The sequence below is a fragment of the Python bivittatus genome, unplaced genomic scaffold (assembly GCF_059951505.1).
Source record: "Python bivittatus isolate LINGU-HERP-01145 unplaced genomic scaffold, Pbiv_v1 ctg000080_np1212, whole genome shotgun sequence".
Taxonomy (NCBI): domain Eukaryota; kingdom Metazoa; phylum Chordata; class Lepidosauria; order Squamata; family Pythonidae; genus Python; species Python bivittatus.
The window spans coordinates 61,735,115-61,762,797 of NW_028277035.1; the positions used below are offsets into that span (position 1 = coordinate 61,735,115).

General features: G+C 49.1%; 1 protein-coding gene across 4 annotated transcripts in view; it reads left to right on the top strand.

Moving 5' to 3' along the window:
* Nucleotides 1-9,335: 9,335 nt before the first annotated feature.
* GATA2 (GATA binding protein 2) overlaps nucleotides 9,336-27,683 on the top strand; it is a 32,702-nt gene continuing 14,354 nt past the window's right edge. Inside the window, exons 1-3 of one of the 4 annotated variants that reach the window (XM_088134247.1) lie at nucleotides 9,336-9,537; nucleotides 24,472-24,907; nucleotides 26,012-26,635. In XM_088134247.1, the coding sequence (XP_087990373.1) occupies nucleotides 24,679-24,907; nucleotides 26,012-26,635 (853 nt within the window). In that variant the 5' untranslated portion in view covers nucleotides 9,336-9,537; nucleotides 24,472-24,678. Of the gene's footprint in view, nucleotides 9,538-13,491; nucleotides 13,692-23,793; nucleotides 24,031-24,471; nucleotides 24,908-26,011; nucleotides 26,636-27,683 lie in introns of those variants that run through there. The other 3 variants (XM_088134245.1, XM_088134248.1, XM_088134246.1) reach the window with 3 other exon arrangements.

The window sequence follows — 27,683 nt, forward strand, 5'->3', positions numbered from 1 at the left end:
TTCTGCTAGAAATTCAATTGTTCCCATATTGTTGCCTTTCCATAAGCTATTAAAAATTAAACTATTTCAAAGACCCTTTGGGGTATGAAAGGATGACAATTATTGGTTGAATTTGTGTGTATTGGGAGGTTGGTTAGATTGTTCTGTTTTTAATTCTTGTTTGAGTAATACTGTGGATGTTCTATTGTATTTTTTTATTGATGTATTGTAAGCCACTGAGAGTCTTTTCTAATTGCAGTGGAGATAAATCCATCAATCAGTCAAACAACCAGTGCATACAGGAGTCTAGAATTCCATCTAAGCATTTGTTCCATCCAATCTAGTCTTAACTCCTGTCATTGGCAGGGTTGCAGTTGTCCAAAATCAAAGGCAGAAATGTAGACTCACGAGGTGCCAAAAACTAGTTCTTAATTTATTCAGCCATTCTGATACAGTATTCTAAAAATGATAGGATTTTCTAATAAATATACAACATTCCCTGATAGTTGACATTTGTGAGTTAAACAAGAGCAACTCATCTTTCACTGGGATTGTCTGATGCGTTAACCACTTTGTTTGCAATTCATTGTTCATGCCATAGTGCTGTAGGTAAAAATCAGGCTATTAGAGGTTGTTCAACAAACCATGATTAAAGCAAAATGTGGGCTAGCACAGTGTGTGAACCTATGACTATTAAGACTTATGAAGAACAAACTCACAGTTGATGATCATGATGATGATCATGATCATGATTCGGGCCTTCAAGTCAACATTGACTCCTGGCGACTGCCTGGACAAGTCCCTGCAGTTTTCTTGGCAAGATTTCAGAAATGGTTTGCCATTGCTTGCTTCCTAGGGCCAAGAGTGACTGGCCCAAGGTCACCCAGCTGGCTTTGAGCCTAAGGTAGGACTAGAACTCAGAGTCTCCTGGATTCTAGCCTGGTGCCTTAACCACTACACCAAACTGGCTGTCTTATGATGAATTAGGTATGATCTAATCCTCTTCTTACTTCAGTAAATCCCACAACTCTGGAGTCAGGCCCTCTCAGTTCTCTTTCCACAGGCCAAGTATCAGCCAGGGGAGGTTAAAGTCAAGGGGCTAATAACATCAGCCTCCCCACAGCCTCTACTCTGAGCAATTAGCAGGCTCTCTTCCCATACTGTGTAGCTATTAAGAAAAAAAGAAATGATCGGGTCTGTCACGGAATGTCCCCATCAACACTTTGGGCTGATGTCTGTTTCCTCCTTCTGTGAATTTTAGGAAGAAGTCTTTGGGGCCATGTTCATATGTAGTTTGCCCCAATGAGACTGTAAAACTTGAGATCTATCAGACCCTCCAGCAAGGAGGAAGAACTCGTGAGATCTGCCAAATATGCTGGTCCCAAGCTATTTAGGCCTTCTTGGTTCAAACACTGTGTCTGCGGTTTTGCTTGACAGTTAACTGACAGCTGGCATGTTTTTAAAGCATTTTCCATTCTAAAATGCAGTGTCCCATCGATGTCGGCTCTCTAGTGGCCACTTCAGATCCCTCAGTTAAAAAAGCAAAATAACTGTGGAATCATATGTTTCTTAATGCACAGAATCACTGAACTCATCACCCAGTGCCTTTCATGTTTTTGTTTGATCAAATGTTCTGATTTCTTCATGTTGCAGTGAAACTATTCCAACATGTCATTTTACAATTGATCAGAAATTAACACAGCTACATTCCACCTAGCCAGCCTGATCCTTTCACGCCCTCACACAAGAAGCCATTGAGCCAAAAGAAAAGATATGTGTTTATAGCTTCAGCAGGGATGATTACAGCAAGCTTCCTGTTTGACCACAATTAAACAAACTGTAGCTTACAACAATATGTAAACTCCAGCCATTCCTTTCTACTGAACTGTGTTCTATAATTCACATATATCTCCCAGACTGGCAGTATCCTGTCTCGTTATTATGTAACCCTGATAACAAATCTGCACAAGAGTTGTTGACTTCTTACTTACATGAAAGGTTTTGAAAATAGGACATTTTAGCTCTCCTCAAAACTCTGAATGTGAAGAGGCCAATATGCTAGCAAAAACCAGCCTCAGCAATACAGGGCAGTGGAACACTGGGATGTGGAAACTAGATTTTTCACATCTGACCTTTGAATAGTTTATCAAAGAAAGGAAAGAAATCTGCAGTGGGAGACATGAATGTGCATAGGCTGATAGATAGCCATTTTTATTCCTCTGCACCTGGATTTATCTTGCCACCATTGTCACTCCCCAGAGTCCCAGCTTCACCTTGCCTGGTGAGTCCTCACCACAGCCATCCTCAGGATGAGGATGAGGATGAGCTGAGCTTCAGCATTTCCCCTTCAGTCCAACCCTGAGCTCCAGCATCTCCCCTTCAAATGTGACTTGAAGCAACCCCTCTTCCACTGCAGCCAAGCCCAGATCAAAACAGCTCAGCTGCCCAGCAGAGACGACGGCATGGGAATCATGCACAGCACAAGCACCATCTTTGGATGTGCACTGCAGGTACTGCACTTCAGGACTCCTGCGGGCATAGTTTGCTTTTTTACAACTTAAGATTTGTTTCTTTTCAATCTAGCTTTTCTTACATTGGAGTTCTTGCAGGCACTTACCGTTATTAATAATAGAGCATAGCACAGGAAAGCAAGCAACATCAAAATATTAAGCATTTCGGCTCTCATAGCTCAGCTGACTGGGGTCTGCAGAACTGACACACATTGAGAGATGCTTCCTTGTTCCACATCATGTCCCTCTCTGTGATCTGTGTGGCTCTGAATACCAGCTCTTGGGGATAACAAACAGTGGGGGCTCTTGGGCCCCTCTCCTGACTGGGGCTTCCCATGGCCATCTGGCTGACCCTTTAGGATTGGAATGGTGGTCCAGATGGGCCCTGAGACGGATCCCCAAGGTGTGAGCCAATTTATTTCCTTAGAAAGATAATGGCAGAACCTTCCCAAAGTTCCTAAACAGGCATAGCGTCACTCAGAATGTGCCTTCGAAAGAATCAGATCAGGATCGTATGATCATCCAGCCCCCCAGCTGTGGTCTTTGGGGCCTCGGGAAAGGAGATACAGCCACCTCCACATAACTTGGACAAGTAGGTGATACGTCTTGGTAACAGAAATATTTTATTTATTTATATAAACATTTATATTCTGTAGCTCTAGTTCTTAGAAAGCATTCAGGATGGTTATCAATAGTTATAATCAATAACATTGTATGTGCACAAAACTGTGCAGTATTTGAAGTTCTGAAATCAGAACGTAACAGAAACTCCTAAGTATATTCAAAATGTCAATATTCCTACTGTATATTAAGGTGGCGCTCCCTAGCTGATCCTGACTGATCCTGAGGAAAGCTAGGCAGCGTTGGACCTACTTAGTTCTTTGATGGGAGACCACTAAGAAATCCCACGAGAGTGGGCTACAACCAGAAGTTGAACAAACATCCCCAAAGAGAGCAGTATCAGACTTCTTCTGTTTTGTTGCAAAAAAACAAAAAACAAAACATGGTAGTCACCAGGAATCAAGATCAACTTGTGGAAGTCTTAATCTTTATTCCATAATCAAACTAAAACGCTTAAAAAAAAAAAAATCTAATCCAACGAGCCTTCTGTTAGCAAATGCCAGTGTCACTCCAACGTGGACCGGTAGGTGGCGCTCCCCACTTGCAAATCAGACCAAAGCCAATTACATGTTCAATATCACTGGAAATCATTGCTGTTGATAGAGATAAATGGGTAACACATCACCTATGTAACAATAGTTTTATTTAAGATGAACTTTTCATCAGCTGCTAATCATGATTTTTAATGCTTGGCTTTGCATTTTCTGTGGAGTAAAACCTCAGGAGAACCTACTCTTGTGTGGAAAATGAAAGGGCATTACAAAAAAATGAATGTACATGGATTCTAAATATTTCAGGTTGTATGACTTTGTGTTTGACCTTAGCAGAAGATGAACTAATCCTGCAATATAATAGACTTTCATAGAGATATGGAAAATGGCTGCTTTTTTATCTCAGTTGCCATGGGAACCATCAGGGAGAAGGCCTAGCTGAGATGCAATAGGAGGTTATTAAATGTGTGCTTGTGTATATTGGAAAAATACAGCTTTTTGTCATCCTGTGTCACTCATAGGTCTTTAATATGTAATGTTTAGGTTATTAATAAATGAACACAGGTCCATTTTTAGAGGGAATAACTGTGAATGTAGCTGTAAAAAAATGTACAAGTTGAACATTTGCAAAAACTCTTTTAATAGGAGCCAAAGTGGGGGCTTGCTTCATTTAAAAAAAATGTTGCCCTTTTTTGCCCTGGTTTTTTCCCAATGGTTACATTCTCCTCTAACTAAATTAAATAAATAAACCCAGCATGTTCCATTACAACAACAAAATGAAGATGGTATTATTTTCACTGCTTTCCTTTTCAGGGCAGGATCTAAGATGTAACTTACACCCCTTCTTCCTTAGCCCTAAAGTTGTGGCAGGTTTATTCAGCTCTCAGCATGGGGGTTTGCTATGAGCCATGTTCTGAATCCAGAGGGAAACTTCAGTGGGAAATGTCCGTGGAGAGCAAGGTCCCATGGTCCTGTTTAGATTCTCTACTCTCTTTCAAATCTCTTCCCCTGTAGTTTGGCAAGTGCTGAATCAAAGTTATCGAGCTAGACTGAGCAGATCTCCTTCTGCAGAAATCAGCAAGGCCATCATCTTCCCCTTTCCCCTAAAGTTATCAGAGTGCCCTGGCCAAGAAGGAGCATGAGCACTCCTGATCTCTGAAGTTATGGCTCTCCTTCCCCATACAAGAGCCACAGAGGCATGAAGGACGCATATAACACCCCAGTAAAACATGCCACACATCTAGACATCTCTCCCCCCAGTGGTATCTGTTTGGTTCCATTAGACTCTGGTGGACAGGAGGATGTAAATTAAAGCGCCTTCCTCAGGTGTGTCAGGCTTGAGAAACTAAGGGGCTAGGACAGGTCTTCTCTTCTCAGGGCCAGGTAGATGTGGGAGGAAACTGGGGGGTGGGTGGGGGGAGGCAAAGATATTTCAAGCATTTGGGGTGCATTGCTTTAAGAAAAGCTGGCAAATCAAGTCGGCAAAATTAAAGGTCTGCAAACCCACCTGGGGACCCGGGGGGACCTCTCTGTTCCTAATCCCGTTGGTAAAGGGATGGGAGTCCTCCGTTAAAAAAGCCAAGCCTACTGGCAGAGGGACTAGGAGCAGAGGGACAGCAACAAGGAGAAGTAGGAAACTCGTCCAGTCTTGCCTTTCAGTCTTCTCCGAGCTGGGGTGATGGGGCTTGTGGTCCAGCACATCAGGAAGTGGCCAGATCTTTCTTGAGTTACCCAACGGGAGTTGTCCCCCACGGGGCACCGGAGTCTGTAGAAAAGCCATCCCTTGCTTCGGACTTGGATGTGTCCAGGTCAGCAACTTGCCCAGGCCCCGATCCCTAATTCCCGGGCTGTGGGAGGACGCCAGGCGGGCCCGCGCCCAGCGAGGCAGCCGAAGACTCAGCCTGTCCCAGACAGGAGAGTTCCGAGCGCACCGGAAACTTAACCGAGCCCCTTCCCCGCATCTCTGGGAGGATCCCCTCTCTTCTTCCCCGCGGAGCTAACGCAAACGCTCCCGAGGTCGATCCGCAGCCCAGCGTTCATTTCCCCAGAGCGAAGGAGCTCTGCGGGTCTTCCTCCTTTTCTCCTTCCCGGCGAGGCTTGGCCCGCGCAAACAGCCCCTTCCCTGTCCAGTCCATCCATCCCTCGGGCCTTCCTAGGGTCACCCAAGAGCACCTTTCCCCGAGAGATTCTCGATGGGGCCTTCTGGGCTCCCCGCTTTTAGCTGAATCCCCGATCTTGGCCAGCGCCTGAGTTTGTTCGAGGGGATGCGGGGGGAGGGGGCTCCCAGGAGGCTCGGCTTGGTTTTCGGCAGCCCCACATGCCCGGATCCTGTGAGATCTTCACCCACCCGGCCACCCCGGGAAGGGGCCCTCCGCACGCCTGCTATTAGTAAAAGCGAGGAGAAAGATGATATTATTATTATTATTATTATTATTATTATTATTATTATTATTATTATTATTTTGATGCTGTTATTATTTTGATAACCTCCAGTGAGGCACTACTACTACTACTACTACTACTACTACTACATAATAATAATAATAATAATAATAATAATAATAATAATAATAATAATATCATTATTATTCCTTCTTTCCTCCTGCCTGCCCTCCCGCCTATCTGCCGATCAAACGCGCCGGGATCTGCTCTGGTAAATGATGCATTAGATGCGGCGGCTGTATTTGTCGTGCGACTTTTGAAAGGGCCCCGATAATCTGGAGGCGAGAGATAAGAAGCAGCATTTATTCAGCAGCACTTTGGAACCAATTTCCAACCCTGCTCAACCCCATTCTCCTGCAGCCTCCAGGAGCCCAGCAGATAAGGATTGGACTATTCATTATCTTCACCGGGAACAAAGATTAGCTAGCAGAGATGAAAAATTACTCCTGGAGAGTAATAATAAGGGGGAGAACCTCGGGAGCTGCTGAGCTCAGATTCGCCAGGCTTCGGGGAGCCTTTTCTATATATTAAGACTTGGGGGGGTATGTGTGTGTGTGTATACACACACGCACGCTCACATTCACGCACACCTACACCCATGTGTATATATCTCTCCCCAAATCGTTATTTAAACAAAAACAAAGCAGGATTGAAAAGATTAGACTGCCTTTAAAACAGTACAAAAAGAAAGGGAGAAAGAAAGAAAAAACCTTAAGGCATTCCGTGTGTGTCATATTTTTCAGAATGTGGAACGTGATTGTTCCCCCGCGAAAAAGAAAGGGATAAACGGTGGAGTAGTGTTCTTTGCTCTCTGCCCTCCCCACCGTTTGTGTTTTCAGAATGTGAAGCCCACAGCTCTAGCTGAAATCCAACCAGGGCAGCCGAGAAGAGCAAAAAGAGCAGGAGTCCATACCGGAGACTGGGGGTGGGAGACGGGATAAAAGAGTGAGAAAAGTGGGGAAGAGAAGTTGGGTCGTTGTGGAATTGGGGACCGGGGCCTTTCTTAGAGGCCCTGCATCCAGCAACCATCCTTCCGGGAAGGACAAATGGTGGTGGAGGTGGTGGTGGTGGTGGTGGTGGTGGTGGTGATGATGATGATGATGATGATGATGATGATGATGATGGCGCTGTTGATAATCTGTGCCTGCGCGTGTGTCTGCAGAGAGACAGAAAAGAGGCAGCGCGAACGCGTCCTGAACTCCCGCCGCCAGCAAAGATTTCTCTCCCAAGACGCAGGTTCAAGCCCCGCCGTAGCTTAATAAAATCCTCCTTTGACTCTCCGCCCCAGCTTTGCAAATAATTTCAAGGCATTTTTTTTCCGTTGAGAAAATATTCTGGCCTCAACGCTCAGATTCCAGTACCTGGAATCGCAAACGGAGGACTTTAAAACAGAACTTGGGTCAATCTGGGTACGTATCTCATCTGTGAGAACCGAGGACGGTAATGACACCAGTTTCTTAGGCTCGGGGCTGTTTCGGCCTGATAAGCATTATCGGTAGCTTATCAAGGGACCCTTTCCCCCCCTGGAGTACATCACAAAGGCGGACAGAAAATGCCAGCGAAATAGGAGATTTCTTCCCTCCACCATTGCCATTGCTTTCTGGCTTTTTAATTTCTTTTTTAATTTTATAACCCACCTATTATTCTTTTCCGTCGAAATTCCACACACACACACACCGCCCAACCTCCTCCTCCTTCCCCGCCTTCCTGCCGTATTTTGCCGCTGTTGTAAAGTTTTCCTGCTCCTTATTATAAATATAAAATATTTCGAGATTTTCTTTCCGGGCTCCTTGGTTTTTATACGGCCCTTGCAACCGAGGGACAGATGCACAACCCCTAAAATGGGTCTTGGGTAGTGAACGCCTCACTCCTAGTATGGAGGCACCGACGTCGGTGGGACTTTCCTTCCGAGTAACATACTGTAGTTGGGAAAGATTGGGATACCCAGCTTTCTCGGGAAGTGCACCCCTTCTTTCCAGACCTCGTGGTTAAGAGCGCCTTGGCATCCTGGGGGAGAAGCCAGCCAATGACCGGCGAGTCGCTCTCAGCTCACCCTACTTCACAGGGCTGTTGTTTGGGGAATACAGCGGAGATTGCCACGTGGCCCGCCTTGGGCTCTTGGAGGAATGGTGGGACCAACGCAGAAGAGAGAAATAAAATACAATATATGCTCGAGTGGCTGCGATCTGGGAGTGTGTGTGTGTGTGTGTGTTTGGGAGGAGGAGCAGGCGGAAAATAACAACAACCACAGTCCTAGTCTAACATCTTTATAGCCCCACGAGAAATTAAGAGCACAGGAAGGATTTAGCCGGCTTTAAAAGTGAAGCGGCAGCGTCTTTGATTTCTAAACATTTCCCAACCTATTAGTTCCGGTTGACTCGCCTAATGGACCAAGAATTTATGAATTTCAGGATTTTCCCCGCTGCCTTTTTCTCAACAGTGGCGGATGGGCCGGCGGCTGCCTATTTCACTGCCCCCTCTCTCCCCCTCCATGTTTTCCATCGTAGGGCGGAAGAAGTGCCAGCACCAGGGTCCCCACCTTGGGGTGCACGGGGAGGGGAGGTCAGGGGAGAAAGTGGTCCCACGGGTGAAAGGATTCAGGGCAGCGCTTTTCTCCCCAAAGCAGGGAGATAATCCGTGGGGCGGACGCAGAAGTCGTTCCCTCTCCCCTCATTGAAATCAATGGAAATTAAGGGGAAAGGTCTGGAGCGGGGGGGGGGAGCAGGGATAAACCGGAGGATGCGGCGGGGAACTCCCCGGACTGCTGAGATCATCCGCTCGTCCTTCCCCCTTCGCGGCGGCGGCGGCGGCGGCGGCGGCGGCGGCGGCGGCGGCGGGCGGCGGCGGCGGCAGCTTCCTCGGGAAACGGACGCCTCGGTCTTCGGCTGCCTCGCTGGGCGCAGGCCCGCCTGGTGTCCTCCCACCAGCTCCTGGCAAATCTGAGAGTCAAGTCGCGTCGCCTGTGACAGGAGAGGCAACAAAAGGTGCCAGGCGCAGACAATGCGAGGGGCTTGTAGAGATATTGTAATGATGCAAATGAAGGCGACGGGACGAGCTGCCTTATTATGTACATAAATACACCCCTGGCTCGCCACACCAGCCTTGAACGCGGGAGAGTGTGAGCAAGCGAGAGCCCCCGAGCTCGGCTGCCAGGTTGAAGTAGGCTCGCCCACCCCCACCCCCCACTTCCTCGCCCGCCCTGGCAGCCCTTCCTCCTCCTCCCTGCCCTCAACAGCCCGCCGTTGCCCCCCCCCCGGCGGCTCCCCCTTTCTTTCCCCCCAGGAGCGCCAGATCGGAGGCGAGAGGCGGCGGCGCCGGTCGAATCCAGATGTGCCAGCCGCCGAGCCCGGTCTTGCCGGCCCAGAAAGGCAGCGCCTGGTAGCAGAGAGCCGAGACTCTCCCAAGGGAAGAGACGAGCCAGGCCCTAAGGAACGCGACCTCTCGCGCGGGGAAAGGAAAGGCCGAAGGAAAAGGCAGCGGAGAGCGGAGGAAAGGTAAGGGGACGCGGCGAGGCGGCGGGGCGGCAGGGGCTTTCTGGAGAGGCCACACCTGGAGACGCACCTGGCAGGTGGCGGCCGGACTTCCTTGTTCCTCCTCCCGCCCGACCCTTTCGGGAAAATAGGGGCACTGGAGGGGCGAGGGGACCTGGCCCGGCGGAGGGTTGCCTTTCCTTAAGAGCGCTGCGGGTGGTGTCCCTCAGGGGCAAAGGAGACCGCTGGGCTTCTGGGCATACAAGGAGCCCTTCTTGTCTGGGACACAGACAGGACTTGGAGCGCTGGTGGGACAGGAGAACGCCTGGCCTGGCCTGGCCTGGCCTGCTCGGTCGCTCGCCCTCTTGCTGTGGCCGTTCTTTAAATCACTCCGGCGGGAAGGTTTGGGTTGAGGACCGGCTTGGAATGAAACCTCCGAGGATGGGTTGAACAGGGCGCTCTCGAGAGAGAGACAGAAAAAAACCCCACGCTCCACGTGAATATGAGCTTGCGTGTATCTGTGAGCATTTGCGAGCAGACTATGTGTGTTGGTGGGGGCGTATGCACGTATGTAGAATCCAAGAAGCATCTAAGGTGCTTTTTTTTTTTAAATTAGAAGACAGTTCGTTGGGAAATAAAATACAGGATAGAGCTGCTTTGGTGACTGAGGGAAAAAAGGATTCACGGAGCGAGCAAAGAGGAAGGAGGCCGGTTATTATCCCGTGGTTTGGTGTTCTCAGTGTCTACTATTAAAGGCGCAAAGATAATTACAGAATGGGGCGACAGGAGCTTCCAAGTGACAATGTATTACAATCAGAGGTGTGGGCAGGGCCCTTTTCTGCATCCCGCACATTGCCTATGTTTGCCGCCATGTACTTTTCACCTTCGGCCCTAGTGGAAGAAAACTTGTATCACTTTTACTCTGAGGACAACCTTTCACTGGGGATTCAGATCCTAAACGAACCAAGAAAATAAGAGGTGCCTGAAGCCCTTGTTCTGCGTTTGGCCTGCACCAGAAAAGTAAACCACTGAATAAGGAAGCGCCCAATTCTTTCAGAATTGTTCTCCTAGATTCCAGGTTGGGGGACGAGGATTTGTGTATTCACACACACTCCCAGGAGGCTTGCTGTTGGGATTGGGTCATAGCCAAGAGAGAGATGAAGGGGTGGGCAAAGAAAAGTTTAAAAGACTGCAGCGACACTCTTCCATTTCTTCTCTCTTTCTCCTCCCTCCCCCCGTCCGGATCTCGCCAACACACAGACACACTTTCTTATTGTTCTGAGATTTGTGCATTTTAAAAAGACTCGGGAAGGTTTTGCAGGTTTTCCTCCTCCCCTGGAAACCCCCGCAGCTCTGAAGAGCTCCGGCTTGTATCGCTTCTGCACCTGCCAGCTCGGAGGGGCTGCTCGGTCCCAGTCCCGTGCAGAAGATTTGCACAGCTTTGCATGTTTTAAAACTCTCAAAGTCTAGATTACAAGCTGCTTCTCCTCCTCCTCCTCCTCCCCCCCCCGGCTTTTAAAATAATTTTGTTCTTTCCTCGCTGTCCACCATCTTCTTTTGGGGAACTCAGGAATGGGAGAAAATCTCACCCACGAAAGCAGCCGCATCATTCAGGCATAATTTTAATCAAAAAGTGGAAGAGTTTAATAGGGGTTGTTCTGAAGGATAAAAAGAAACAAAGTCCCAGTAAACAACCAAAGCCTAGTATTGAGCGGGGCTTAAATAGCCATTTCCTATCTTCCTCACAACTATCTACAAAATCATTGCAGGTTCCTTTTTAAAAACAGGTTTTAATATTATTTTCTTAAGTAGAGTAAAAAATGTAATAACATAGTAAAAAGATATCTCTTCTTTAAAAAAAACTAACAATAATGTGAGGCTCAAGATAAAAGCATTTCAAAAAGACATAAATATATGCATTTTTTTTTTAAAATGAAAGCTCTCCAGGTTGAGTAGAACTGATCTTTCCTTTGTTTTGCCTCAACTTCATTAATATGGCAACATCCCATAATTAATTGAATCTGGATTCATATAACGCTGTTCTTTAAATTTCGATATAGTAGGCATAAAAGTCTTTCTAGAGAAATACAGTAGTACCCTCTTATACTTCTCCTGGTGAAGCTTTTCAATACACATTGGCACGGCTGTATAATCACAAGAAAGAAACACTCATCCTTTAAAATTTCATACATTCATTTCGAAGAATATTTATCTGAACAAATAATGTATGTTTAAATTGCAAAATGACAGGATTTCTTCCGTTGAGCAAAATACTTTGGATATTTCTTGAGACCGACCTGGTTCTTTTCTCCTCGTGTCCATCTCGGTTCTTCTGGAGAAACGAGTGGGAACGAAGGGTAGTAGCGACACCTCCGAACCGAGCATTAAAATAATAATTCGGACTTTAAATCTCCCAAGCTGCCCAAGAGTCCCCATTGGGAGATAATTTATTTCGGTTCGGAAACCCAGAGGCGTGTGGGCTCGAGTTTAGCAAAGGTGGCATTCCCCCTGGGTGAGAGTTAAAATCTGAAACACGCGGCTGAAAAACCAAATGTATCTTTTGATTCAGAAACTGCTGCAAAGCCAGCCGGAGAGACGTCAGAACCGCGGTGGAAGGGAGGGGGCGGGCGACTTAGTGGCTGACAAATTGCGAGTCCTCGAAAATGTATTTGCAAGCTGTCAGGTGCATCTGCTGGCCAGGCTTTTTGAAAGAGAGCGAACGAGGAAGGCGAACAGGTAGGACTTAATGCCCAGCAAAAGAGAATCGGATCCAAAGGAGGAGATCTCCCTTGGCGTGAAGAACCGAGTGGGGAGCCAGGAGAATGTAGAGGCAAGGAGCTTTCATACTTTCTTTTTCTTGTCTTACTAGCCGGGGACATTTTAATATGTTAAAACTCCAGACTTCCTCTAGCTTGGTGCCGATGGCATCGTTTTATGTCTCTACTAGCAACCGTTTAAAGGCTTGGCTGTATGGGGATAAGAAAAGAGAGGATGGTGACCTCAGCCACAATACTGTAACCCAGCCTTCCCAGTTCATGGGAGGCAAGCCTCCGGGTGTGACGGGAGAGGCCGGGAGGCTTGTTTTCGGGCTAAGAAGGAAGTTTTGGAAAGCTTCGGGGTAGGAGAGGGCTCCGGCCAAAAACTTGGGCAGGGGCGCCAGGGGGCTTCTCTTCTCCCCTCTGACCGGAGAGGGGAGCACCACTTTTTTTCCACCCCATCCTGGAAGGGAGAAGCGGCACTCCTGGGATGGGGTGGGGTGAGGGACTCACCTCCCTTTGGGCGCTTCCTATCTGCCGCCTCCCCCACCCCCGCCAGGTTTCAGTCCCATTCAAGTTCCCTCTAAGCTCACAAAGCAACGAAGAATCGGCAGCTACAGAATAAAATAAAATTCCCGGCGCATCAAATTCCAGCAGTGGAAAGGTAGTCGGGGCTAAGGCCTCAACACCGCGCCTTTACTAGGGAGCAACTCCACTGGGTCTACTGGGACTTTTACTTTTGAGTCACCACGCCTAGGATCTCCCTCTAGGCCTTCAATCCCCGGCGCAGAGGCCCCTAGATTTGCTTCTGAGTAACCTGCCGAGGTTCTTCTTGCATGAAATGAAGCGGGGAGAGTCTGGAATGAATTTCGGGGGACGAGAGCAAAGTGGAGGAGACTCCGAATCGCCCCTCGGCTCTCTTCTGCCACTGCCCCACTCCGGGGTACCGCGATCCGCTCCAGGAGAAGAGAGGCTCATTGCATCACTGCCACTGGTGCGGCGCGAGGCTCTTTTCAGCAGCTGCAGTAGCTGCTCCTGCAGCTGCAAACGAGTTCTGGGCGGCTGCTTGCTGGACTGCTAACCCGGAAGAGAGAGCGGGGAGGAAGAAGCGGACTGTGTGTGTGTGTGTGTGTGTGCGCGCGCGCGCGTGTGCGTTTCTGACGCCAGTTGTACGTGATTCTATTTCTGTACCTGCCTCTGCCAGTTTGTTGGAACAGTGCGAGGGGGTCGCCGCCGCCTGAGCCAGCCCCCCTCCCCTCCGCTCTCCAGACCAAACAGCCAGTCGCTCTCGGCTGCCACTCCTCCCGGCCGCTCCCCCTCCCAGCCCCTTTCCCTTTGCCAGCGGCTGGCATTGGAGGAGCTGCCTGTTGTCGCGGCCGCCGCAAGGACCGAGCGCCCGGAGGGAGACCACCCTCGGCTGCGGTGAGTATCCAGGCTGCCTTTGCTCTGCCCCCCCCCCAAGAGTACCCGGTCTGCCAGGTCCTTCTCTGGGGTGTCTGGCGGTCCGGCGTAAATCCAGCCCGGTCCTTCACCGGGGTTAATTCGTGGGCTTCTTTCTCTCTCCCTCCCCTCCCCTCCCCCGTTACTTCCTGATCCATCTCTCTGCTGGTTTTCTCTGGGTGAGAGGAGAGTTTGTAAAGTCTCTTTACGAGAAAGTAGAGAAGGCACGCGGTAGTGCGTCAAAGAAAGAACTTGGCGCTTGGTCTTTGAAGTTTGCAACTGAGACCCGCCCTAGAGAAGCGGGACGGAGCGAAGCGGCGGCTGCAAAGGTGTCCCGTCTTCGCTTGCGGGCCACGGGAAGGGCGACCGAGAAGTGGCCGCTAAGCGTTGGGTTGAGATTGGCAGGACGCAGGGAAGCGGGGCGGGGGGGGAGAGAGAGAGACCCCTTGCGTTTTCCTTTTGCAGAGAAACGCAAAGGAAGCGTTTTAAAAGGAGATCGAGCAGGGGAGGCTGGGGCGGGCGAGGGAATGAAATTAATCTCAGGCGTGTGGTTGGCGGGAAGTTTGACACCCAAACCAGGAGAGATCTCGTGAAGGGAGTGTTAGTGACAGGAGCCGCAGGTGACAGGACACTTAAGGAGTTTTAGAGAATGAATAGAGCAGACAACTCTGTCTTGATCGGACTACACAGCTACACGCCTGGCTTGCGGTTCTAGCTACTTTCCGGTTCATTGTTTTTAAAAGTCTCTTAAAATGGGATAAATTGGGGGAAGGGAAAAGTATCCAGGAAAATGAGTGATTGTGTGTGCGTGTGTCAGAGACAGAGATAATGTAAATAAACACTCTTTGCTATGTCTGTTTAGGTTGCCCCACATAGGCACTTGATTTCAGGCACAGGTGTCTTTGTAGCTCAAAAAATACAACTGAATCGTTGCTAATGTGTGCGCGCCTATCTATTGTATTGTCGGCACAAAGATGGAGGATAATCTCAAATATACTGTATGTCCAAGAAAATATAACAATAAAAGCAAAAGATTCCGCTTAGAGAAGAAAAATGAATGGGGAGCAATTTGCAGAAATGCATCGACAGAATATTATGAGGTTAATCATATATTAAAAAGAAACGCATTTTTTTTTCAAACCTTAGACTTGAAAACAGAAAATTAACGAGAAACAAAAGGTTCGTATTTTTCTAAGAGTGGCTATGATATCGGTATTTTCCTTCCACAAACTGTAAATCTGGGGTACAAAAACCCTCATTTACCAGGAACGACCTATAAACTTACCCAGCCCTCCTTGTCTAAAGTCCAGAGACACGCATACTGTTGTAAAAAATCACCCCAATCCTCATGCATATTAGGGAAACCATCTGCAGAAAGTGTTCACGCCGCCTGTTCTCATTTTTCCCTCCGCTCCTCTTTCCGTTTTGAATCTGTTTAAAGCAACCGAGAACGCTTTGGCAACCTTTAAAACAGCCTAGATGGGAGAATTGGCGGGGGCAGCGCAGGCTGAATCTCGGCGCAGGGAGCCTTCGGGAATTGGAGCCGGCTGGCTGCTACTGTGCCGCACTCTGCTGCCCGTTCAAGCAGGTTCTCTCCAGAGAGTTTAATGAAATGGACAGAATGGTTGTTTAACCAGCCGTGGGAAGCGGCCTGCAGCTCAGTCCCAGGGAATGAGCTCAGCGGTTGCGCCCGAGCTCTGTGTGCAGGTTCCAGCGACGAGGGAACTAATTCAATCAGAGGCCCCACCGCGCCGCGCTCCCAGACCAGAAGACATCCTGCTCGTCGGCTTCCTTGTTCGGAGTCGGCTGCACGGAGGCGTTTAACAGAAGGATCGCGCCCCCCCCCGCCCCCCGAAGAGCAGGGCGACTCGCAGCCAAGAGTTCGGAAACCAGAGCCGCGAAGAGCCCTCGTGGCGGCCCTGGTTGGGAAGGGGAAGAAGGCGTTGAAGGAAGAACGCGTGGCTTCCCTCGTTCCGAGAAGGCGCGAAGGGGAATCCGACCTGCACTAAATAGGAGCGGAGCCATCCCGGCGCGATACTGGCAGGCGCCCTTTGCTCCTTTCGCTGCTAGGAGAACCCGAGGGAAGCACCCGCTTCCCTCCGGCCACCACTGAAGGCAGAACAAGCCAGCTTTCAAACGCAGAGCGAAGAGATTGGATTCGGGTGCCAACGTGCTGGGCTTCGAAGCAGGCCTGGGGGGCCTGATCCGGAGCCAGGAGGAACACGAGGCCCTAGTCCTAACTCAAGGCTCCGGGGAACCGCGACGCTGCTCCTCCGAGGATTAGCCCTTTGCCGGTGGGCAGGAGTAAGAAGGCTCAAGGCGGCTCTCCGGAGGAACCAGGGAAGGAGGGTGGCGCCTCCATTGCTCATGTTTAAAAAAACAAAGGGCAGCCGCAGTACTAGAAATAACACCGGTGGTGGTGGTGGTGATGATAATGACAGTGACTGCGCAGGAACAAGGACAGCAACAGTAACCCGAATAACGTTAGAAATACTGAATGATAGAAGGGAGAGTATGGAGGGTCCTGGTTTTTTGGTGTTTTTGGTTTTTGCCTTTTAATCTGCTCCGACTCTGTTTCCTTTCCCGGCGTGTGCCCAGTTTTGTCAGGGAGAGGGGGCCACTAAGCCAGCGCTGAGCAGTGGCAGGAGCCGGCTGTAGGGTAACCTGACACGCGGCTTCAGGGGAGTTTCCTGGGAAGTCTTAGGGTCTCTGTCTCTCCCCCCTCTCTCTCCATAAATCAGGCAGCTTGATTAATCTTTACAATTTGTCTTTTAAAACAAACAAGGGCGAATTATCAGCTCGTTAACTGAGATTTTATCACTTGTCTAAAACAAACCTTCCCCCTCCCCAAAAAAGGCGCAGTCCTGTTGCCTATGGGGAAGTGCGATAATTAAAATAATGGTATTAATAATAAATTGCTACGAATGTATTAACGCCAGTATTAACCGAATGATGCTGTTAGCCAGAGGAATGCAACAGTGACATTTCCTTTTATTCCCTCAGACTTCAGTAATAATCTCGATGTGGTTGCTGGAATGTTGGTAATATCTAATGCAAAGCGCTTGCTCACTTAGTGATTAAAATCTTGCTCTATTGACCTCCGAATCTTGTGGAGGGGGCGTTGCTTAACCTAGAAACGGGCAGGAGAAAGATGCCCGAATCAAAATGTTTGAACTTTTTGCTTGAGTCTTATTTTCTGTCTTTCACAGAGAGTTCTTAGAAATAATGCCTTTCTTTTCGCAGGCTGTTATTTTAAACAGCGTTCTGTTATACGCATTATAAAAAGAGGAGGGAAGATAATTAAAAGGGCAGTTTCTCTCTCCTCGATTCCTGGCAGAGCTATTAGAAGAGTTTTCTTCGTCGCTGCTGTCTCTCTGAATTGTCCACAACCTTTCACTCGGGCTGGCGTCGTTTTATCCCCGATTCCAAGGCAACCAGTCTCAGGTAGTGGCGGGATCCTCTCCCTCTGCACCTCCCTTCCGGACTGAATTTAGGGGATCGGACGTCTGGCATTTTCCTGGTTGCTGCTGCATTGTCTCGATCCCAAGCGCGCGCGCGCAAATACCTCAACATGTGTGGGTCTTTGTGCGTGCTAGCGCGTGCACGGAACTGTAAGTTCGGATGAGCAGCTTTGTGGAAAACCAGAAAGGTTGGTTTGGAAAGGGACTGGTGAAGGCAGCAGCCTCCGGGTCCGGGAGCGGCTTGCTCGCCGTGTAACCTAGTGCTGGCAATGATGTGCTGCGGCCCAGAGGCACCTTTGTCCCCAGGCGTCCAATGACCCTGAAGGACAAGAGGCGCCTTCTAGACTCCAGACCTCCCATCTGCCGGGCAGAATCTGCTGCAAGAATGTCGCTTGTCTTCTCGGTTTCCAGCCGTGGGAAAAGAGGAGTGGCCTGGCCGCGTGGGTCCCCTGCAGCCCCGGCTCAGCCTCCGTGCTCCTGCCACTGAAGGAATCGCCCTTGCCACACCGGCTTCCCCCGCCCGGAGGTTCGCGGCTCCTCTCTGCTTTGAAAGGAGGTCTTTCCTTGGAATAAAATGCAAAGGAGGAGGGGGAAGAGGGGGGAGCGGGGGTGGCTGGAAAGGAATTCAAAGAGGCAGCGTCCCAGTTCCAGCGCAGGCCCCCTCCCTCCCCCGCACTTGCCCTTCTCCCCGTGGCGACCCGGGGCGGGATGCCCGCTAGGAAGCTTGAGGGCGCGGGGAGGGGGCAGGGGGTCGGACCGGGCGCTCGAGCGCGCCTTCCCGCCTGCCTTGGTTTAGAATCTGGAATTGTTTTGTCTGGGTGGGAAGGTGACCGGGAGGCAACGGACGGGCGGGAGAAGGGTGGCCGAGGGTTCAGATCCCTGGCTGCTTTGGGGAGAAGGCAGGCTGAACAGGGCGGCGTAGTAGCGTTTGGGGGGCTTATTATTAACAAGTTCATTTCCGGGCGAATTTGGCAGCGGCGGGTGACGTCAGAGTCCAGGCGTCTCCATGACTGGGGCCGCCCGGTTGGGAGAACTAGACTCCTATTGCCCAGTTACTGGCTGTCAATCCTCTCTTTCCCCTCCCTTCAGAAAGGTGGGATCTTCTCTCTCCCATTATGCAGATCGAAAAGCAGAGGAGAGGTAAATGACCCGCCCTTCCTTGCTGCGTGTGCAAATGTCCACGAAGGAGGCTAACCCTGACTGTAATATTGTTTTGCCTCCTACGTGTTCCCTGTCCCCAAATCTTCGGCCATAAAGTGAAGGATTAGGAAAACTAGCTTTTCCCCCGCTCCCCCTCCCCCCGCAACTGTCGCGGGGATGCGGGATTATTTTCTTTTCTCAAACATTCAACAGGTCTTCATGATTTTATCCTGCCGCCTAATCACATCCCCGCAAATAGAGGTCATGCAACCTGGTCTTAACTCCCCAAGTTCCCTTCCTCGGAAAGTCTTTTCTTACTTCCCATACAAGAAGGAATTGGCACAAGTACTCTAGGAAAGGCGCAGTCTGCTGATTATGACTGCCGATTTGGACACACGCACACTACGTACGCGTAAGCTACACCGCTTTAGATTAGTGTGTGCACCGACCATATGGCCATATAAGGAGAGATTCCATTCCATTCTTGTTCAAGATCACCTAGAAGTGTATTTGGAATGTTATTCCCAGAGAGAGAGAGAGAGGACAGAGTTTAGCTATCATTTCCATTTTGTCCAGTGGGCAAAGCTGCAAGCTTTCCAGGTGCACATGACTCTTTTTGGAGAGGAGGACAGAAAGGGAAGGACAGAAAGAATCCTGCCTAAGTTGAATGGTTATGGGTTGTCTCCCCCATACTCCAATACAGTACTGTACTGGCATTTGAAAGATCTGAAAGATATTTGTGCCCTGTTTCACCCCCCCTTGCACATTTTATCTTATAGATAAGTCATGCTGACACTCCTTTCGTTTACACCAGCAAGTTTATACACAATGGATTATATCTCCTTTAGCACCCCCAAATAAAAGGCACCATAGCTGCCTTCTGCTTATAGGTCCTGGGAATGTTAAGAGAAATGCAAGGAAGCCCTCCTCCCCGAGCAGTAATAGTGAGGAGGCCAATAATAGGATCTCTGGTGGATCCCACCCCTTTGTGCTAACTGCTAATAATGAATATCACTTCTGGAAGGTGGGGGGGAGTGTATAGTTTCCTCCCTGTTATATTTGGGTGACTGTGTGTTGATTTTTGTTTAAGCCCTGTTTAAACCAATCAAGCATATATCTTAAAAATAAAACACACGTCCTGGATATTTGGTCCCCAGATAGGCCAAAGTTAAACTTTTCTTAGGGCACAGGCAGTTAAAAAAAAGGGAACATATTAATTAGCTCCATGAGTGAAAAGCTGGTTGATTCTGACTTAACCTGATGCTCAGTCCCCAAAGAAGAGGCTGGGAAGAGTCATTTGGCACAAGAGTGTTGCATTTTGGAAGGGTTTGTGTAAGTTCTTCACAACTCTTACGGGGTGGGGGGAGGGTTGCTTTTTCAAAAATTGGCTAATGCTCAGGGTGTCAAAGGAAGAAAACTGTGTGGGGCATTTCTGGCAGACTCAGAATTAATTCGGACCAGCGGTTCCTTAGTCTCCTCCTGGGAGAAAAGTTGCAATCCTGTGCAGACCCTGATTTGCCTAAGATAATCTGGTTTTTTGGAGCACAAACACATCTAAAATCCATCATTTACAACGATGAAGATGCCTGATCTGCCATAATTAATCTCTTAGACTTTAAAAAATGCCACAAGCCCCATTGTTGTAAAAGATGCTATATCATTTTCCTAAAAGCAGGAAAGATAGGCAGAACACTTGTTTCTGGGGTCTTTGTAAAGTTTTCTTCTAGAAAGAAATAATGGATTTTGAGATGAGAAATCCTTAATATTAAGACCTGGGAAGATAATTTACACTGAATATTATGCATTTCTGGGCATGTGCACATGTGCGGGCCTGCGAACATTCTACTGAGGCCTCAGAGATGAAAGTGCTGCGACTTTATAGGACTACGGCATGAGGCGAGTAAAAAATTACACAAGATTACTCTCTTGTTCCTAATTGGACCCCCCACTCTGCCTTTCCCTGCTGCCCTACCTACCGGTGGGAGAACCCCAATCTCGGCTGTATTTAGGTTCCGATCAGTCAGAAAGGCCCACAGGCTCTCTTCAAATGTCTGCCTAGCCCAGGGCGTGCGTACTTTCGGGAACAGGAAAGGGGGCAAGGGCCAAATAGAAAGAAAGAAACCTCCTGCTAGAGGAAAGGCACCAGGAACCTTTTATGTTCAGAGGAAGCTCTCAGCAACTTCTAATCTCCACAGCTGAGAGCAGAAATCCCTGAGATCGGTCTCAATAAGTGCAACTTGAACTCCCCTCCTACTTGCCGCCCTTCGTGCCAGCGCAGCTTTGGATGTTGCACCAATCCCGCCTCACCTTGGGAATAAGGAAGGGGTCCGAAGGGAGAGGCAAGCGAGGGGCAGGAGGGGAGGAGAGAGCTGATTTTTCTGTTAGAAGTTTCTGCCTGCACTTAACTGAAATGGGTTCAGTCCTGTCCTGATTGCGCAAGGGAACGCAGAGGCAGACTACGACAACGGAAAGACGCTGAATGCCCTGACTAGGGAAGGAGCTTTGTTAAATTTACTCAAAAACGCATAGGATTGGGCTAAGTGAAAGGAAAGACGTCTGGGATATAGCTTGGGGGGGGGGGAGGGGAGGAACAAAAAAGTTAGCGGGATTAGTTCCCCTGAAACTCCGTGATCTACACCCCTTCATCTACCCACCCACCCATTGCGGGGTGGGGGTACAAATATGGAGAGACCTCCATCCACAGCTCGTCCTCTGCCTGCCAGCCTACCGCGGCAGTTCCCACTCCTCTCCATCAGCTCAGTTTGGCTAAGGGGGTTTCCTCTGGGTGTTCATGCAGCGGAGTATTTGTGTAGCGAAACCCAAGGCGCTCACCTCACAGAGTATAACTGAGTCGATGCTAAAGTGTGCACAGGGGAAGCAGGAGGTCCCCCAACAATCTGGCAACAAGTTGAAGCGCGGGCACTTATGTGTGCGAGGAGAATCTTCAAAAGCACAGCTGAAAGGAGAACAGACGGAAGTTCGCAGTCATTAAAATGGAATCTACTGAATATGACAATGGATAGATTAAAAATAACCTCCGCCCGGTAAAGAGTGAGAGTTCCTGGAAGTTCGAAATTTTCTACAACTCAAAAGGCTTGTCGGCATCCCCAGGGCTCTGCGTTGAAGAGATAAATCGTCCAGAATGAGATAAATCCTCCAGAATATCCGTCAAGCTCGCTGTCCATTGGCATTAAGGGTTTAGGAAGCTGCTCGCTTACGGAGGACGGGAGGGGTGGGGAAGAGAAAGCGTTCAGGGAAGAATTCATGCTTCCTTCATTAGGAGAAGGCGCGAAGGGGAATCCGATCTCCACTAAATAGGAGCGGAGCCAACCCGGCGCGATACTGGCAGGCGCCCTTTGCTCCTTTCGCTGCTAGGAGAACCCGAGGGAAGCACCCGCTTCCCTCCGGCCACCACTGAAGGCAGAACAAGCCAGCTTTCAAACGCAGAGCGAAGAGATTGGATTCGGGTGCCAACGTGCTGGGCTTCGAAGCAGGACTGGGGGGCCTGATCCGGAGCCAGGAGGAACACGAGGCCCTAAGTCCTAACTCAAGGCTCCGGGGAACCGCGACGCTGCTCCTCCGAGGATTAGCCCTTTGCCGGTGGGCAGGAGTAAGAAGGCTCAAGGCGGCTCTCCGGAGGAACCAGGGAAGGAGGGTGGCGCCTCCATTGCTCATGTTTAAAAAAGCAAAATACATTAACTATCAGTAAGATTTAAAAAAAAAAAAAACCTGACTTAAACACATTAAACGGCTTAATGTAAAAAGCAGCCACCAAATAATTGGTCTTCTCAAGTGTGTGATTGATTTGAAGGTGGGGGCGGGGGAGGGTATTGTTTTAAAACACGTTTTTCGCGGAGAAGTTGTTTTGTGTCTTTCGGGGTGATGGGCGACTCTTCCTTCTTTGTGCCTGTCTCACGTTGGAAGGTGCAGAGCGAGAGCTGCGGGTCCCGCGGCCAGGTCTTTCTAACCATCCAAAGGACGGGTGGCAGAAACCGTTCCTAACAGGATGGGCTGAAAGTTCCTGTAGCTTCAAGCGAACAGAAAGATGATTTTAAGTTTTAAAATACTTAAATGCAAGGTCACTAAAGTGTAACTTCAGATAGTTAAGCCACATCTAGAATTTGAATAGGAGGGCCGTTTCTGATAAACTGTTTTCATTCAGTATAAGAAATGAAAAATAAAATAATATAGGTGTGATGTGTCTTTTTTAGACCTGTACATGTCCTGATTTCCGTTAACCTTACTGGATACAAGGAATTCTAGACTATGCTTTAGTTCCAGTTGATTTTGGGTGTTTGTTTATTTAAAGGCTGTTTTCTGAAAGGTTTATGCTTTCAAAGTAACTCTGGTGTTTGTTTGAATCAAAACATTAAGTTTTTAAAAATTCAAAATTATACTTATTTATACTCAAGATTTATACCCATAATTACTTCCAGGTCGACTACTTACCGTGCTGTATTTTGCTTTTTTGCTATAAAGCCATTTGTATTTTGTTTTTTGCTATAAAGCAATTTGTTGTTTCAAATAAGTGAGGTGTTTCTTATAATCAGTGCTAGCCTACTGCTTCGGAAGAAAATACCAATTCAATGCAACCCTGAATGTATTTACTTCTACCAAACCAATCGCATTTGTAAAAGGCTCATGAGGATTGCAATTCTAGGGAATGAAACAATAGATACAATGAACTACTTACTACAACTAGGAGAAAAGAAACTGGGCATGCACAATATGATCTTAAATTTAAATATATCTTGATTCATATTCACACATAAGCACTAACTTCAGGTTTCAGTTGAGAAGTGTTTTCATGAACTACCTAACACTTTTTCTTTAATTACTAGTTGGGGTTTAACTTAAATCAAGCATATAAATGCAAAATATTCGTATTTTAAAATGTTGGGTCGATAGGATTTTTGGGGGGAGGGGTCTCTAACAAATACTCTGTTTTTCAAAATTGGGTATGTTTTGTAACCCCCCTATTCTCCATCCTTCGCTCTGCCTCCCAACACCTGGTGAAATATCTTTACTCAAAGTCTAGAGTCTTAACCGTCCTCAAACCACTTGGTGTTGTTTAGTGCCCGCTACAGACTTTGAAATTTCGATGTGGGCCGGGCACTCCATTTCGTGAAGCGCTCACCTTTTCTAAGAAGTGGGCATTCTCTCCGATAGATGAGGGAGTTTGAGTGGGGAGATCTCAGAAGTTGTTGCAGAGTGAAGCCGAGAAGGCAGCGGAGGTATTGTGTGTGTGTGTGTGTGTGAGCGAGGGGAGGGAGGGAGGGGGCGAGCGTCTTTCCCTTTGGCGGGTTCAGCGCTTTTTTGCTGTTTGCAGCGAACGAGGGAATGGATTTTCTGGGGCCAATCGCAAGGCGAGACTAGACGCCGTGCTGCTGATTGGCTGGACGGAGGTTCTTAGCCTGTGCGTAGCCCCTAGTTCATGTCTACTGAACTGAGTCCAGCTGGCGCCAGAGCTGACACAGGATGCTTTGGGGATGTTACAAAAAAGGCCAGAATAAGTGGAGCTTGCCATCTGAGTAAGAGCCTCCATCCAATCCTCTCGCGCGCGCTCTCCTTCGCCTCTCCCTCCCACACTTTTTTTTTTTTTGCATTTCCATCCTCCAAACAATCATCCGTCACCCGCTCCCCCCGCCCCGGTTTACAACCTCCTAAAGAAACTTTTCAAACATTTGGAGTTTGATTCAGTCTGCTTGGAAGATCTCTCTGTAAGTATGTTGATGAGCTGAATGCGGGTGGCTGTTGGGGAAGAGAGTGATGGTTGGCTTTATTTTGCAGGAATAAACGCTTTCCAGTTTCTTTTAACCCCTTTCTATAAGTTTAGGATTTTTTTTTTTTTAATGTCAGCCTGAACTCCTTTGTAGACAAATGTAGATCAAAGATCTGTTCTATCTCGTATTGCTGTGGTTAAAGAAGATCGGTTTTGGCCGCATTATTAATGGAAAGGGCAGCCTAACGAGGATGCAAAGGCAAGGGAGCGGGCAGAACGCAGGGGACGCCATGGGTCGCTTTTGCTGTTCTCCGTGCCTGCCTCCCCCTCTTCCGCGTTTCCATGGACAGCCTTTGGCGAACTCCTATCTGCCGCGATCGCTTCGGTGTACCCCTTCCAAAGGCCTGCAAGGTACTAATCCGTTCCCTCCTTCTTACAGGTGGTGATCCCGTGTGTGGCAACAGGAACCTCCCTCCGCAGCTTCCCTCCTTCAAAGAGAGACGCAGTTGCTTCCCCCCCCCCCTTCCAAGGCCGCCTAACTACTTCTGAGATCTCTACGATTTAAAACCAAACGAAACCAAGGCAAAACGGTTTGGGCTTGGAGGGAGGCGGGGGCTAGGGGTGGAGTGGGAAGAAACCCACCGAAATGGAGGTAGCTACGGACCAGCCACGCTGGATGGCCCATCACGCCGTGCTGAACGGGCAGCACCCGGAGACTCATCACCCGGGACTGGCTCACAACTATATGGAACCGGCGCAGCTCCTACCTCCGGACGAAGTGGACGTCTTTTTTAACCATCTGGACTCCCAGGGCAACCCGTACTACGCCAACTCAGCCCATGCGAGAGCCAGAGTGTCCTACAGCCAGGCACACGGTAATTTCCCCTTCCCGTTGCCCCTTTTCTCGCTTTCCGTTTTCTGCCTCGGGCTCCTGCGGATCTTCATGGAGAAGCGGCCGGAAGGTTTCTGGCAAAGCAGCAGTAAGAGGCGAGGGTGAGCCGGGTGGGCTTAATCCTAGAAAAGCTTTCGCTCGCAAGTTTGGATGCTGCTTTTAATTGTTGGCGGGGGCGGGGGGAGAATAGAAAAGGGAAGCGACGTCCTCGTGCGTGGAGGAGGAGAGGGCTATTAAATGCATTTCGCAGCCGCAAGACAGGCCCGTTTTCCGGACACGAAGTCTAACGTACTTTGAAACACTTTTAAATGTTTGTCCTTTGTCAGTGCCCATATAAGAACTCTGTGGGTGCGTGCAAAGAGCTGTCTTTGGAGGCCAATTTTTCGAAAAGAGGAAAATAATCGCAAAACAGACCCCATCCACACCGGCACTTATATGCTGCCTGTCCACAAGCCCCTTTGGGAAGTAGCACGCAAGCGGGAGAAACTCCTGCCCTTTGCTTGTCAGCTACTCGCGTTGACGTTTTACTTCCCTCCACGTTCAAACTAGTTTTGGCGTCCGATTGTAGAGCGGCGGGGCGATATAAGTCGCCTGCCTGGCGCTGCTTTCCGCCACTTGCGCTTTGATCAAGGGTGGCGGGGTCCCAGCCGGACCCCTTGGGGGGGGGGAGGCACAGAGCGTACATATTTTGCGCACTTTTCTCCTAACTCCCCATTGGTTTCCCGAAGAGGCCCTAGGTGGCTTTTTGATCCTACATCTTTAAAACATTTTGCCTGGTTTGCGTCAGAAACTGCAAAGACGGGAGCCTGTATTTCAGCTGGCTCGCCCTCCGTGGGTTCAGGAGAGCGCGGAAGCGCGCCCGAATGCCTGCCTGATCTGCGTTAGTGATTTGGGAACAGATCTTTGCGCTGGCGGGCCTGGGGCGGGCAGGTCAAGGGGGGCGTCTTCTCGTCCACCAAGCCCTGCCCCAGCAGGCGGGAAACCTGGGGTGGGGTGGGGTGGGGTGGGGGGGGCGAGAGTGGAAAGGAGGCAATATTTTTACCCCAGGCTTTGGCCTGTCTTACTAGCGCCTTTTCCTCGTTCGCAGCCCGTCTGACCGGCGGCCAAATGTGCCGGCCTCACTTGCTCCACAGCCCCGGCCTGCCTTGGCTGGACAGTGGCAAAGCGGCGCTCTCGGCGGCCCACCATCACAATCCGTGGACGGTGAACCCTTTCACCAAGGGGCCCTTGCACCCTTCGGCAGCCGGCGCGCCGCCCGGCGCCATCTCGGTGTACCCCGGAGGCAGCAGCTCGGCGTCCAGCGCGGCCTCGGCCTCCTCGCTCACGCCGGCCTCGCACTCGGGCTCGCACCTCTTCGGCTTCCCGCCTACGCCGCCCAAGGAAGTCTCGCCAGACCCCAATGCGGGGAGCAGCGCCGCCTCGCCAGCCTCGGCTTCAGCCGGCGGCAGCAGGCAAGACGACAAGGAGCCCCTCAAGTACCAGGTCGCCCTGGCAGACGGCATGAAGATGGAGAGCGCCAGCCCGCTGCGCAGCAGCCTCGCCGCCTCCATGGGCGCGCAGCCTTCCACGCACCATCCTATCCCCACCTACCCTTCCTATGTGCCCGCCGCCCACGACTACAGCGGCAGCCTCTTCCACCCGGGCAGTTTCCTCGGGGGCCCCGCTTCTAGCTTCACCCCAAAGCAGAGGAGCAAAGCCAGGTCTTGCTCAGGTAAGGCGACTCCCCGCCCAGCCCTTTCTCAAAAGCCTGCTCGAGCGAGCTTCAACCGCGGAGGGAGGAGGGAAGGGGCGCAAGAGCGGCTCTCTTAGGGGGGGCCTGGGGGAGGGAATTCTTTAATTAAAGCCACATATCAGGGAAGCATTGGAAAGCCGTTTGCATCTTGAACCTTTGCTGCAAATGTTGCAAGCGTTAATTAAATTCTGCTGTTACAAATAACAGTAATATGTTAAAAATAATAGTAGTAGTAATATAATAATTGGTTGGAGTAGGATTTGTCTTCCTTGTGAAACTCAGGACTCTGGATTTATTCCCTTTAGATAATTCATGAAATAAGAATTGTAAAATATTTAAATAGGTAAAAATCTGTACAAGTATTGTACAGAATAAGAATAATTTTGATTGAAGTATTTTAGACATTATAATATAGGCCATGTTTCTTTCCAAATTACAAATACAAGCCCTCTCCCCAAATATATTTGATTAATGAAGTAGTTAATTTTTAAATATATATATATTCTTTTTTATGTTAAATGAATGCCGAAGTTCATTCAGCCTCAGTTTAGTAATTCCAAATAAATGAATCACCCCTTTGATTTTTTAACTGTAATAATCAAGGGAGATAACAATCATGACTATCAATATCAGTGTATTTCAGGAGCTGGGTCAGTTCTTAAAAAAACTCTCCTTAATATCCTGATGGATGGTTAAATAAGTTAAGGGATAAGCATTAAAGGTTTTTGTGTCTCCCTGGCCACTTTTAAAATTTCCTGGTCAGGTTTGAATGGATTTTCATATTCCTACATTTTAGTGAGGAAATGTAACAAAATTAAGTTATCAGTAGACATTCTGAGGATGTGGAGCGCAAGGGCATTTCCAGTTTGTTATCTTTCATAATTTTAGTTTTTGCTAATTAGTTACAGGCAAGCCAGGTCTCTCTTTTTTTTCCAGCCACTGGTCTCCATAGCATTCACTATAGCTGGGCCCAAGAGGTGCCGTAATCCATAAAAAAAAGATACACAAACTTCCTAGATCTGAATTA